This window comes from Anopheles maculipalpis, chromosome 2RL, assembly GCF_943734695.1.
Source record: "Anopheles maculipalpis chromosome 2RL, idAnoMacuDA_375_x, whole genome shotgun sequence".
Lineage (NCBI taxonomy): Eukaryota > Metazoa > Arthropoda > Insecta > Diptera > Culicidae > Anopheles > Anopheles maculipalpis.
Window position 1 is genome coordinate 33,177,851 of NC_064871.1, and position 13,555 is coordinate 33,191,405.

Consider the following 13,555-nt stretch of genomic DNA (forward strand, 5'->3'; position numbering starts at 1 on the left):
GTTTGAGTTTTAGTTCGTTAAGTATTTTTTCCAGTCATAGGTTTGTCAAATTCAGGCAGCGCTACAGAAGCACGCGGCCAGCTGGTAAACGTTGTAGCAATCCTTAGCAAATGGTGCCAAACATGTGAAAACTTACAACAAACGTTGTTTGTTCGTGTCAGTGTTAGTGTTTGAAGATTTGATTAGAGCTACCTTTTGGAGAAGGTAAGCATGCACGCAGGAGAAATCCAGCCAGGTTGGGTAGGTTGGCATAAACTGTTGATAATATAGCGTTCGATGGAGGCAGGCAGATCGTGAGAGCGAGGGGTTAGGGACGAAAAGGAACAAATGGCAATGCAATAATACTGAGATAAAAATTAGCAATAAACAATGGAAATAATGTTCGATAAGCGCAACAGAGCGGAGGGGTTTCTTTCGTCGTACTCATTTCTATTTAATAACTCCCAAAGAAAAGTGGATAAAGTTTAATTTATTCTGTCCAGCTTCCGGAGAAATTGCACACTCATCGGTTGCGATCTCTGTCTCTCTCTCCCCATCAATCATTCGAATTTCGCCTCATCATTCCGTTAATTCCGGCGTCCAATGTCCCGGAGCACCGGGGCACGATTTAATTGGTAGCAAAATTGATGCAACATTTAAAAGTTGTCGTTAGCGAGCGATAAGTCGGAATCCGGTGCCTTGCCAAGCGCTTCTTCCGATCAATCAGCCCGCTATTCTTTGACAAATTGACAGTTTCACTACCTTCCGTGGCACTGCGTTCCGAGACGCTGCGAGCTGTCAATCAGATGGGGTGATGAGTGGTAAATTAATTTCGCACTGATTGACTCACTCTGGTTATCTTGCTAATCCTCCTCACTCATCATCGCATGCAAAAAGTGCTAACTTTTTGGAAGATAATCCGGCTCAATCTTAGTAGCCATTGTGGTGGTGGTTCGCGTGTGAGTGTCAAAATATGTTCGGATTGGACTGTGTTTATTCAAAAATAGTCGAGACAAGTGATATAATTGGAAGAAATTGACGAGATTGCAAAAAAGGTTGTTAATTAACACAAGCTGAATAGTTTGAAGGAATATCACAAAAGGTAAGAAGGTGAGAATCATTTCTGACATCTGATTCGTGTGAGTTTGTGCGTGAGGTTGCGCGATGAGTTGAAATTAAAACATAATCAAGGGTTCATAATCATACTTATTCATATCATATCTGTGTTTAGTGTGTTTTTGTGGCTGTAAAAATTGAGCTTACAGCTGGTTCAATACACGATCTTCGGTGTTTTAGACCAAACACCGAAATACAATATTTTATGACCATCGTGAATCTGCCTTGGGCAAAGATAGTAACGGATGGCAATGGTTAGTTGTTGTTTATAAGAAGTTTATGAGTTATTGAAGGTTTTAAAAATTCTCTATTTCATTATAATGTGGTTTCCAGATGTTTTTGCATGTTTTTATAAACTTAATTGCATCCCAAACCCTCTTGTTTTTATAAATAGTTGCCTTTAAGGGTTTCATACCTGAAATTCATGTTCAAATGGTACGAAATTGTTGCCCTATGTAAGAATTTAGTATCTGCACCAGATGTATTGCAATCAGTTTTTGTAACATTTGGAATGGACTACTGTACTATGGCCCTATTGTGGCTTCTGTTGACAATTCGGCACTGGACTGTCATAATTAATTAATTATAAATAAATAAAATAATATTAATATGCGATGTACCGTTGCTTTGACTACACAACTCCTTTAGTCTTGGAATGACTTTTCTAGATATTTTTTATTATAAAAGAAGTCGCCGTATTGTTAAATTTTCTAGACATAAAGCTATTATAAAAGGGTTTATTTTATTAATTTGTTATCATTATCCTTTTTTGCATTCATTTATTTTATATCATTTTATAAAGGCTTACTGTCGTATTGCCAGCCCTTTTTATTTTATTTATATTACTTTTATAATAATTTTTAATTTTTTCTGATTATGTTCAAACATCATTATTTTGTACACAACTAACAAGAGTTACAGATATATATGAATAACTTTTTTTTAAGTTTTAAAGAAAGAAGTAACTCTTAAGATCTTATTCTTGCGGCTCTTAAATGGTAACTGTCCTTTCTCTTTAATTTATGATCCTTTTAATCAAAGTATCAAAAAAAAAAAAACTTTCGCAGCAAATTACACTTAATTTTGATTTACGTTACGTTTCATTTGAATTTTATTATTGAAATTGTATTTTTTATAAGAAAGAACCGGCCTGAACTTATTACTTAACACATAATATGACTTCAGATACAAAAATCTGCCCTGTCTATATCTCATTTCATGCTCCATGTCCATTTAAACAGATTTTTTTTTATTTGTTTAGCGTATGACGGCCTGCGCCGTATTGTCGAATTCAAACAGTTATCAAAATAAATTTATCTAAATTCTCGCAAATTCATCTTATTCACCTATTCGTTTGCTCTAAGCAAATTCACTAGGTTATTGCATAGAAAAATATGATACCAAATTTCTAAAATTTAATAATGTTTGCGTCATCGCCAATCCAATCAATGTTTACCTACCGTTAGTGGGAAACGAATTTCAGGTATTCACACTAATTGAATATGTAATAACACACATTTTCCGTTTTCGACAGGCTACATTGGTTTTGCTGTACTCCGAAAACAGTTTCATTAAAACAGGCGTTTTGTGATCATGGCAGTTCTAGAGTTGTTGTGGAATTGTTTGTTGCTGATGCTATTTCTTGGTAAGATATCAATGAAACTTTGCCAATTTTGGTGAGGAAAGCTTCAATATGGTATAGTCTGTTGAATCGACAATCATATTAACGGTTGTATTTGATTTAAACAACTTCCAACGGCACTAACGAGCCTTTTGTTCTTGCAAAGCTGTCATGCTTATCTGTTGCTATGCACCAAATTTCAAAAAATTGTATTTTATTCTTCCCATTTTATTGCCACACGCGATCACCACACATTCCGAAATCGATAAAGGAGTACTAAAAGCAGCACTTTCCTTTTATTGGCCCTCGATCGGCGAGTGGAGATATGACGATTTACATCCCTCCCTTCGGTATCGGGAATCGTGCAGGTACGTAATCCGCTTGTATAATTAAAGACAAATAGACAGACACATGGTCTGGCTTTCTCTGCTCCCGCATTAAAAAGTCACACCGAAAAGGGATTTGTGTGCAAAGTGTTAAAACGCTCTTAACACTTTTTTGCACAATTAATCGCTTCCAGAGCAAACCAACTGCTCGTGAACGGTGTGTTTTTCATCGTCTACCCTTGCGTGCTGGGCTTCCGTTGGTACACTTCGCCCAACCGTGCCACACTGTGGACCGAATGTTGTGTGGAAAAGGATGAGTTTGAACGTTACGTTGAATATTCGCGCGAGGAAGAGGACCTACTGCGCCACGGTATGATCCGCGGGCGAATAATAATACAGAAGGAAATTGTACTGGCAGGAGCTTCGGAGGATGATGGTTCGAGCTACAGAAAGTACGATAATGCGGACGATTGTATTGTTGGAGTTGAAAGGGAGCCACGGTCAAATGAGCGGAATGAACAATCAAAATGTGAACCGCTAAATTTGTCGAAAGATGGTGAAGGGTGTGATTTGAATAATGAGGAAAACGTCTTCATGCAGCAGTGTAGAGAAGATCCTACGAGGGTGAATACATTTCACACAAGTACAGAAGAAGAGGGAGATGATGATGAGATTAGATTAATTCCTCCATCATCTAGGCAATATGAGCCTTCATCGTCAGCTTTTGCTTCTGGAGCTAATAGATAGTTTTAATAGAATAATTTGTTAACTTATAATAAGTAGATGAATCATTTAAAATCATTATTTCCTAAACAACTTAGTCGTCTATCGCATGAATGAACGAAGCCTGAGGTCCACCAAAACTCAGAGCTCTACGCATAAAATATGACTTCCCGCCCCGATCGGCATTTGTCGAAAAGCGGGCATAAATCACCTCGCTTCAAATCCAAAAATAGACAACTGCAGTTCATTAAACAGCCCAAATTTACCTTTTTCCTAAACTCTCTAATTCTAACTCCAAACACAACAAAGACCGGGCCGGACGGTTTCAACGCCCAAACGCAAACCGTTCGGCGCACACGTTACGCGTTCCCCAGCTGATGGATGATGGAAAAATTTTGACTCATAAATGTGAAAATATTTTGAAACAACAGCTCATCGTTTGATTAGCTTGGGTGGCGAAGGCTGGAAAAGAAAAGGGGTAGAATGAGGTGACGGTGTGCGGGATAAGAATGTTATGCCGACCGAAAATGGAGCAGATGAGTTTAAAATTATAACCAACAAAACCCGGCCGACGATTGCCACACTTTTTTCTTCTGCAGCACGCTTGGGTGCGTGAGCGCTTGACTCATTCGGGTTTCCTGAAACGGCCACATGCCACGAATGCGTTATAACGGCCACGGGAATGCTATTTTCGAAAGATGTCATACATGAGCCACCGCCCTCGCGTCGGTCTGTCTGTCGGGCGTTGGAAAGTTAATTTCCGTCCATCGTGAAGGGTTTTTTTTTTCGGGAGGGCAGGGGAAAGACTGCCTCGCTGTCCATGTCGACTGGATGCTTTATCTGCATTGGGCATGAGACGTTTCTCATGCAACCCACGCGCTTGTCTAGAGAGAGGAGATGTAAGATTGAGCCAAGGCCCCGTGCGTGTGATGCATCGCGGCATTCGGCATTTGACCGTGACAGACACTTTGGTCTACCATACACGCACACACGCCCAGTAATCCAATATCGAGCCCATTTCCGACGCATAATGATAACAAGGGGAGTCGGTACGACTGGGTCGTGTAGTCAAGCGTAGGAATGGCCGAAAATCGGTCTTGACTAGCACACAGAATCTACGAGTGTGAAAAATTTATGATCCCCGGCTGATCTGAATCCATAGCACGAGCGATTGCACAACGGAATGAGATGGTGTCTCGTTTTCTTGTGGCAAGTAAAAGGAAGCAAACAAGCATCTATGCGGTGTGATGGAGATTGTTTGAGCTGTTGAGTTATGCCAGCATACGACAGTCTGGCATCGTTGGAACAAAGCAGTCAATAATGGACATCGGGTATTCTATGTGCGCGAGTAGGCGATGGCGTGGACGATGAAGAATAGCCACTCTTGAAGATCAAGTGCTGTTGTATGGTGGACAACGCCCAACACATGGCCAAAAAAGGTCATACTTATGTTGAACTTGACTATTAACATTTTTATAGAGCAATATGGAAATGCTGGAGAAAAATGCTACGGAAGTAAGAAGCTTGTGGATGAGTTGTATGAGAATGTCGAAAGGATAAAATGGAGGAGACCTTAAAACTTGGAACTGAGGAGACTAAAACCTTGAAATGTAGTATTCGATGAAGACAATACACGAAGTACAGGATCTCTTCTTTTGCTCTACTAACTCCGGTCTTAAAGGATTCACTCCCGTATGGGACGGGTCTATAGATCTGTTTAAATGGCCTTCATTGGGAGATTTTCATTAAGAAATTGGGAGATTCCCATGCTTTGAAATTCATCACTGCAAGATACTGCATGAGCTAAGGTACTACGGTAAGTTTTTCATGTCACTTGGAGCTAGCAATTGCGAAGTCAATTACCTGTCAGTTGCCTTATTTTCTAGAGTAACAGCGTTCATGTTGGTAGAGTAACGTGTTAATTCAAAATGGACTATATTAGAACAGCGATTCCAATCAAATCAAATCAAACATGTAATTCAATAGATTAAATTTTGCCCCAATGCTACGTAAAATCTACGATCTATAAAGACTTTTCCACCTTCACCCAGACGACCGTTGAGAAGCTAGCTAAACTGAGATCTTAGCAATTGTTGTCAAAAAATAATGTTGTAGAATTTTTCCATCTTTTTCTCGATCAGTTGATTCTACGTTTTGGATACAAAGCGACAGGCTAATATTTGTCTGCAAAAAACTTCTGTTGAATTATGAGATTTTTTTGCATTCCTCCAGAAATCAGAAGATGTCTCAACTTGGCATTCCCCTCTCCTATGGTTCCGATCTTATCTCTGTAATCGTTTCCTATTGGGTTTAACTTTCTTCTTTCTTCTCCTGTCCATTACCATCCAATACTTGTGTACCACAAGGAAGTGTTCTTAGTGTCCTTAGAAAGTCCTCTGTTATTAATCCTTTTGATGAATGATCTAGCTATGGTTCATCTGGTGGTTGTTATTTTGCTAGGATCCTAATAGATCGTATCGTGAAGGATCTGCACTTCCCTGTTACGTGAACAGGTGTCGGCTGCTCCGCCAGCAGTCCCTAGAATTACACTGATTCATTGCCTCGCACGCATAGCCGAAAATGTGAGCTATGCGTGCGCTTAACTGCACATCCAATCAATTTAACTGTAACCTCTTGGCTAAAATAAGGGTTAGTTATGACGACAAGGCTAAGCCCTTGTCGGGCTAAGCCCAAGGCTGATTTCATACATAACCAGCACCATTTTTATTAGTTCTTTGATAGACCTTCAATTTGTTTGAAAAGATCAAGATTGGAATTGTCTTTAGGATGAAGAATTCGTTTATTAACGCTCCTTACTTGATTTTAACCGTGTAGTCCTAGTCTCTGAGAAGTTGGCAATCTTGGGTTGTTTGGCAAACATGGGAAAGTTCTCAGGGGACATTATTATTGTTGACATTGTTGTTCACGACACGATAGCATCAAACAACTTAACGGCGTTAAGTTGCTTCTTTAGAAAAAAAAATCCAATGTTTTCGTAAAATTTAAATTAATGGTTTCTTTGCTCTATATTAGTACGACTCTCTTTTGACTGAGTCTATCTCACATTGGTGTAAATACATTTATGACAAAATGATTTAAAATATATTTCAATCAAAATTTAAAAACATTCACGTACCAAACGGTCGATACCCTCACAGCGAAATTCGAACGATCGAATGCCAGAAAGACCTTTCACCGTCGTGACCAACAACATCCAACTGCAACGGCATTACAGCTGTAATGAGCAAAACACACTTTAGGAATGCAGCAAAACGGTCAAGCAGCGCGTCAAGTGGCGTGAAACAGTAGGAAGAAGAGTGCAGTGTGAGCACTCAGCAATGGGAATAAGAGGGGCTGAGTGTTTTGCAGCATCTGAAGCTCGTGATCGCTTTCTCGACTTTCATACAGAAAAAAAGCCCATCCATTTCTCGTCGTCGTGCATGGAGCAGGCATGCCAGGGAGTCGATAAACACGTCCTCTGCCCCTGTCAACATCTAACGGGGCATCTGAGAGCCCTTGCGCGTTGTTTTGTTTTCGTTCGATCTCGCTCGTACTCAAAGACGTCTGGCGTGACTATCTCCATCTCGCCTTCCTGATCTATTTTGAACCAAACGGAACACAAAGGGTGGCGCCGCCTATAAGGGTGGTGGCACACGAGTGAAGGGATGCTGCTGACGGTCTCGTGAATTGATCGAATCTACGCTGCACCCAATGGCATTTCCATGGTGACGGGCGTAGAAAAAGAGTGTGAGCAAATAATTAGTGAGAAGAAGAGAGTAGCTGAAGAGAGCGAGAAAAAGAGAGAGAGAGAAAGATCCAGCATCCTCCCGACTAATCACCCCTGTGTCCCTTCTTTGTCCCTTCCCACGAAGATATCAAAAATAGCAGCATCGAGCGAGATGGGGCCACCTTCAAGTGCTGGAAAAAAGAACGAGATGCATCCATAGGCAACCCCGTTGCCATTAACAACAAACGGCGCTCGCTCTCCGTTTCTCACCTTTCGCTCGCATGCTGTGAGCGCGAGATGAGCGCGCATTTTACGCGGTGCGCGCGATGCTTGCTGGCCAACGCCGCACACGGGCCACCCCGAAAGGAAAGGCCGGTGGCGTCCCACGTACACGGGGAAGGGGGGAGCCGATGAATATTATCCAGCTTCGGGGAGGTAATAGCCAGGGCGAGCGGATCCAAACGGAATTGCTTTCGGAATCGAATCTCGAAAGCACACCACCATTTTTCTCTTTTTATGCTCAGTATCGTTACACCGTTGGTTTAGTGCTGTGGCGATCTTTACTTGCGATCGATGCGCGCGCGCGCACACGCTCTCACACGCCCGCTCCGTGCACGCATCGATCGTGTGGCGCATACGTACGTACGGTAGTGCCCATACATACAGGCGAACGCAGCCGGAGAATCCGCAACCAAACACGTCAACAAAAATACCGATATATCGGTGGTTAATATTGCAACGAGGTAAGGTTAAGTGGTGCAGAGCGGCAAGAAGAAGGGCCACATACAAAACCACATCAGCGGACACACACACATAAATACATTCAACGCGTTCGCGACCGCCGACTTTGCCGACCCGTTTGCGCGCGCCCGTCCGTCACTCTTCTTCGCGCAACACGCAAGTGAACGTGTCTCGCACGCGGGGTTTTTGTTTTGTTGTGCTACCGATTTTGCGTACTGTTGATGTTATTGGTCAGCCGTTCGGAAAACGGCGAAAAAGATTTTGTAGTCCAGAGCAGGGACCCTTTTTCGACCTCCGTGTAGGGTAACGCTGATCGCGAAACATTTGAAGTTTGCTGTGCGATGTCGTTTCGTGCGATATAAAACGCGGTGTTTATGTACGTCGTACGCCGGAACGCCGGGGATTAACAACGATGATGATCCCGTTTCTAATGCTCCGCGAACCTAGGTCTTAATGAATCTTGGTGAATTGCCCAGGCAAGGGGGCAGTGGTGTATAGTGTGTCCAGCTGTGTCCAAATAGTTCGATGTTCGGTGAGTAGTGAGTTCCGATATAACAAGGCAAAAGTGAAGTGTCTATGCTGTGTGGCAAATAAGTGAAACATCATCGTTCGCACCGTTTATTCCCCCACGTAACCGAGTGGCTCAAAAAGCAAGAAATACGAAAGGAAAAAGGCGCATCTCCAGAGGATCTCGAGTGAGTATCGCCATTAGGCGTAAAGGGCGCTGGAAAAAGTAAATAACAGTGTCAACAGTGAGTCTGTCTGTGTACGTGTGGTGTGTGCAAGTGGATAGGAAAAACAGGTTTTTCCTAACCTTCTCGTCTAAGCATCGCAGGGGGCAAGCATCCGCTTCAGGCTCCGGGCGTGCCTGCGCTGGTCGGGAAGATTTTGTCCCAAAGTGAAGTGAAGTGTGTGTATGTGAGCCGTTAGCGAAATTGCTGGTATATCTCTGCGAATTGTTCAACGAAGACGTAGTCAGAAGCCGTCCCGGGAAAGCGGTTACCGTGCCCAAGTCCTACAGGCGAAACGGTTTAACCCTTCTCGTTCAACGTTCGCCGAGGGCTGAAGGCTGAAACTCGGTGACCGTGATATCATCCGCTCCATTCGCGACCAGAAGGTAAAGTGTGCCGGTTCACAAAAGTGTTTCATTTTCTATTTTGTTTCCCGCCGAAAAAACAAAAAAAAAAGCATGCAAATCAATACCGTGCTTTACGTATCCAATGTAAACCCCGCGCCCTTCACTGTCAAAGGTAACTAAGAACCGCAATCAATCCGAATGCGGCATCAGACACACGTATCTAGCCTAGAGGAACTGGGACACGATCATTCCCGCCTGTCATGAGGATTAATTCCGTACCATGCCGTGGCCTTCATGATACGATCAAACACCCTTCCTCGCTATTATTGCGTGATCAAAATTGACAACATACGTTTTGAGGGCACCTCTCGTCGGTTCATGTCACCGAAACGTTCGCATTCGGTCAGCGCGGTTGGTGTGCGGCGAAGGCGCAAAACGGCATTGCAAACCTTCCGAACCAAGCTTCAAGGCAAGCAACCTTTTGGACTGGGAGGTGTTTTTTTTTCTCTTCGTCCCAACCCCCTTATGTCTGCTGGAGGTAGATCTTTCCTGAGTAGGGAAAAAAAAGAACATGCCACTGATCAGCTCATAACCCGCGAAGTGGTGAAGACAAGACAACAGCACGTTTCGTTGCTGCTGACGATCAATACGAACTACGCACGATTGCTGGGTTGTGCCGGGTAATGTGCTCAAGATTGAATTTCGGGGCTTTGTAACTTGGACGCTTCGGGTTCATGCAACCGAACGTACTGTATCCCGTTAGGAAATAGGGAAAAAGGGCAAAGCGGACGGCTCCCGGAGATGCTCGAGGAAACAAGCAGAGCTAAAATTAACTTCTCTGGAGTGGCTCTGGGTGCCGGACGGTTCCGCCCGGTTTCATCTTCCCGTCGTCATCAAGGAGGGCTACATTTCGTGTTTTAATGCAAGATGCTGGAAGCAGCTTGTGATTCTATAATATTTTACATTCTCTCCTCCATCACGAAACCCTCGTAGCGCAGCAGCGGACAGTGTTCAAGTGTTGCCTAACGTGGACGTTGAAGGTGGTGGTGGTGGTAGTCTTGACTCGGCAGGAGTGACGCAACGGTACAGAGGGTGGTATTCGTTTTGGCCTCCCATCGGCAAACAGTAGCAGCTGGAGTACGGGAGGTTAAACTGATGAATCGTAAACCCTGAGAAGATCGGGGCGTCGTTACGATGGAAGATCGCCAACGATCTATGTTTGCTGAAGATTAGACCCTTTTGCGTTGGAGCAATCTCAGAGGTTGCGAAGAGGATTGATTGGACTTAACCATGTATCAAATATCATCATATCGTCCACGGTGAGTTCTCTTTGCTGGAATTCTGCCTCTGCAAGGACAGCTACGGCGAAAAATTCTTCTCGCTGAAGGCCATACGACATCCTCGCGATGACATTGTTGAGCGTTGGGATACTAGCGTTCCAACATCTTGTTTCAGCTCGGCATCCTCCCTTCTCAACACAGACACATACACACACACACCGACCACACCACATTAAAACGAGATTCGAAAATGGTAATTATATGCCTATATTTAACCGGGCCCAACCGACGTCGTCGACGACGACCGTCTTCAAACGTCACACCGGTTCTCCCACCGGGTGCAACCCCGTACACCGGCGGGGATGAAACGAAACAAATTCGTAAACACACATGCACACACACACACACCGATCGGGCACGAGGTGCGCCAGAATACGATCCGTGCGTTCCAAAGGAATGGGGGAGGAGCGAACAGGGAGCCTGAGCAGAGTCTCAGCATGTTCCAGACGGATTCCGCCGACATGATCTTCATTAACAACTCCATCCGGTTTCAGAAAGCGTTGTACAGGCATAATCCGCTTCTTAATGGACGTAACTCCTACGAGAACCCGGGGTTCTTCTTTGCGTAGCCGTACCTCCGCGTTGGCCGCGGATACAATTTTGCCGGCTTGCTTGCTGTGCCAGTGCAGCAGCTTCCGCCAGGCACTTGTCCGCTATATCTTTCTGTGTGTGTGTGTGTACCGGGTTGTCAATTTGAATGTTGTTCCAGCCATAAAAATTAGCCCACGAGATGACAAGATGAAGCTCTCCAACTCTCGCATGTGCTGTGTAAGTGAAGGAAAAGGAAGCGCATCTAGCACAAGTACAGTGTGCAGGTTCGAGCCGGATTCCGCCGCCTCGACCGGGTATGTGTCACCCGTGCTCGCGTTGAGTGTGGAATTAGTCTTGTCAATTATCTGCCTGTTTTGAAGCTGTTCTCAACGCATTTTACCCTGCGACACAATGTCAAACTGTCATTTACACGCATGCGAACGGATGGACGGCTGTCGAGGGACGCGATATGGAGGCCGGTGAATGCTAAACAGCCACTCAAATCACAGCTGGTAATTACCGATCGGTGTGACCGATCCACCGTACCGGAGAAGGCGGAAAAGACCGCAAACTTTGTTGAGTTGAGGGGGAACTCGCATCGCAAAACCGGTATTATTGCACGGTTGCGTAATAACAGTGTAGAAGCTAAGATGCACCTTTTTAAGGAGGATGGCCATGGCGATGCTAAGGCATGGGGAGATCATTTGCACGATCGTCGAAGGGCGATAGCGAAAAGGGCGGGCAGAGCTCATAATGCAAGCTATTGGCACCGGAAGTTTCGAAACATTTAGAATCGAATTTATGATTTATCTATTCGATTTGGATAAGTTATTTAAATTTCTTGGAAAAGAGAAAAAGTACACTTAAATTATAATGTTCCATTAATTGATTTAGTTTGAGGTAACGCTTTAAAATGATTTTTCGAGTGTATATTTGGCACATAAATCATAAATTAACCTAATAATAAATCCCATCCTTCATAGAAAAAATGGGCTAATGCAGCATGTGTGCTATATAAGACAAGTTCCACTTGTTTGTAGCACTTGCACAATGTTTAATTAAATCCCCCGATGCTTGGTACCGATATAGGAACAAATTGCTACCCACGAAGATAAAGGAGGGGAAAATATACACAAAAAAACTCTCTCACCCTTTAAGCCTCGCGCTAAGGGTCATTATCTTTCACTTAGAAAGGTGGTCCGATGCGTTTTCGTTACTCGGATGTAGCTCCGATACGTCGGAAAATCAAAACCATGACTGTTCCAGCTGGTGGAGCATTGTTTTCCCTTTTTCTTTGTGCTTGTCGGTATGCTGTGCCGGTTAAACGAAGTAGCTAGAGACTGATTGACGGATTTTGTTTCTTTCCGTCCCACCCGGGGGATCATATGAGTTGCTTCTATGTAGCAGCTTTCATCTTATGTTGTTGGCCCTGGTTCGGAGGTGGGTTGGTTGGGTGCGAGAGTAGCTAATCAATCAAACATCCACGCGCACCAAGATCGATCGATGATGAAATTTATGTGGAATTTGATTTTCGTTAAATTATGCTTAGAGACGCAAGTTAAGTTTCTTGGCGGTGATATAATTTCAGTTCTCATGTGTAAATAAGGCGATGAAACTAAATGAAAATTAGTAGATTTTTTTTTTTAAATTTTATGTAGGAAGGCCTCGCCGAATTGTTATAAATTTGATGGTGTTACATCCAACTTTTTAATTAAACGTTAGCTCAAATATTTTGGAATGTACAAGAGTACTGGCACACTATATTAAACCGAATAGCTAATCGACAACAACTATGATATAAATTATAATAAATAAAAGAATTATGTAGGGGCTCTACCTGTCGTGGTAGAGAAACTGGCGATTGAATTTAAATGGATGTGTAATTTTATTGGCCGTATAATACAGTGACGAAGTATTAAAGTTATGACTTGATGGAGCGAACATGATTCCGAAATTTCATCGAAACGACTTAGTTTTTTGTTGTTGTCAAACGGAGTTGAAGATTTTGGGAAATAGATGCTATAATTGAATCAATTCAGAGTCTTTGATGAATAACTAGTTTCTTTTTATCTTTTTAATACGTTTAATTATTTTCTTTCTTTTATTTATGCTATTATTTTTTATTTTCTATCTTTTATTTTTTATATCAAGAATTGCTACTTATTTCTTTTATTTATTTGGATTTCTGGATTTTTGGATATTTCCCCTCTATCCTACGGTTCTAAAACAACAAGAGTTCTCTTGATGTTGATGCTTATCTCGATCCGAATCAGATTTGATATTGGTCCCTTTCTGTTAACAACTGGCTCCGCTACCAATTATGCTTCTCTTTGGCACGACAGCCTAGAGAGAAGTGGACCTAGTATTTCTGAC

General features: G+C 42.9%; 1 protein-coding gene across 1 annotated transcript; it reads left to right on the top strand.

Moving 5' to 3' along the window:
* Positions 1-2,688: 2,688 nt before the first annotated feature.
* Positions 2,689-3,789, top strand: LOC126559015 (uncharacterized). The gene is made up of 3 exons (XM_050215110.1): positions 2,689-2,740; positions 2,988-3,084; positions 3,237-3,789. The coding sequence occupies exons 1-3, from the start codon at positions 2,689-2,691 to the stop codon at positions 3,787-3,789; spliced, it is 702 nt and encodes a 233-aa protein (XP_050071067.1).
* Positions 3,790-13,555: the final 9,766 nt, after the last annotated feature.

What these genes read in the sequence shown, in the direction of transcription:
- LOC126559015 (XM_050215110.1), top strand. Translation starts at nt 2,689, where the DNA reads ATGGCAGTTCTAGAGTTGTTGTGGAATTGTTTGTTGCTGATGCTATTT. An exon ending in GTTGCTGATGCTATTTCTTG is followed by an intron (nt 2,741 to 2,987) that starts GTAAGATATCAA and finishes AAATCGATAAAG; the next exon opens with GAGTACTAAAAGCAGCACTT. An exon ending in CGGTATCGGGAATCGTGCAG is followed by an intron (nt 3,085 to 3,236) that starts GTACGTAATCCG and finishes AATCGCTTCCAG; the next exon opens with AGCAAACCAACTGCTCGTGA.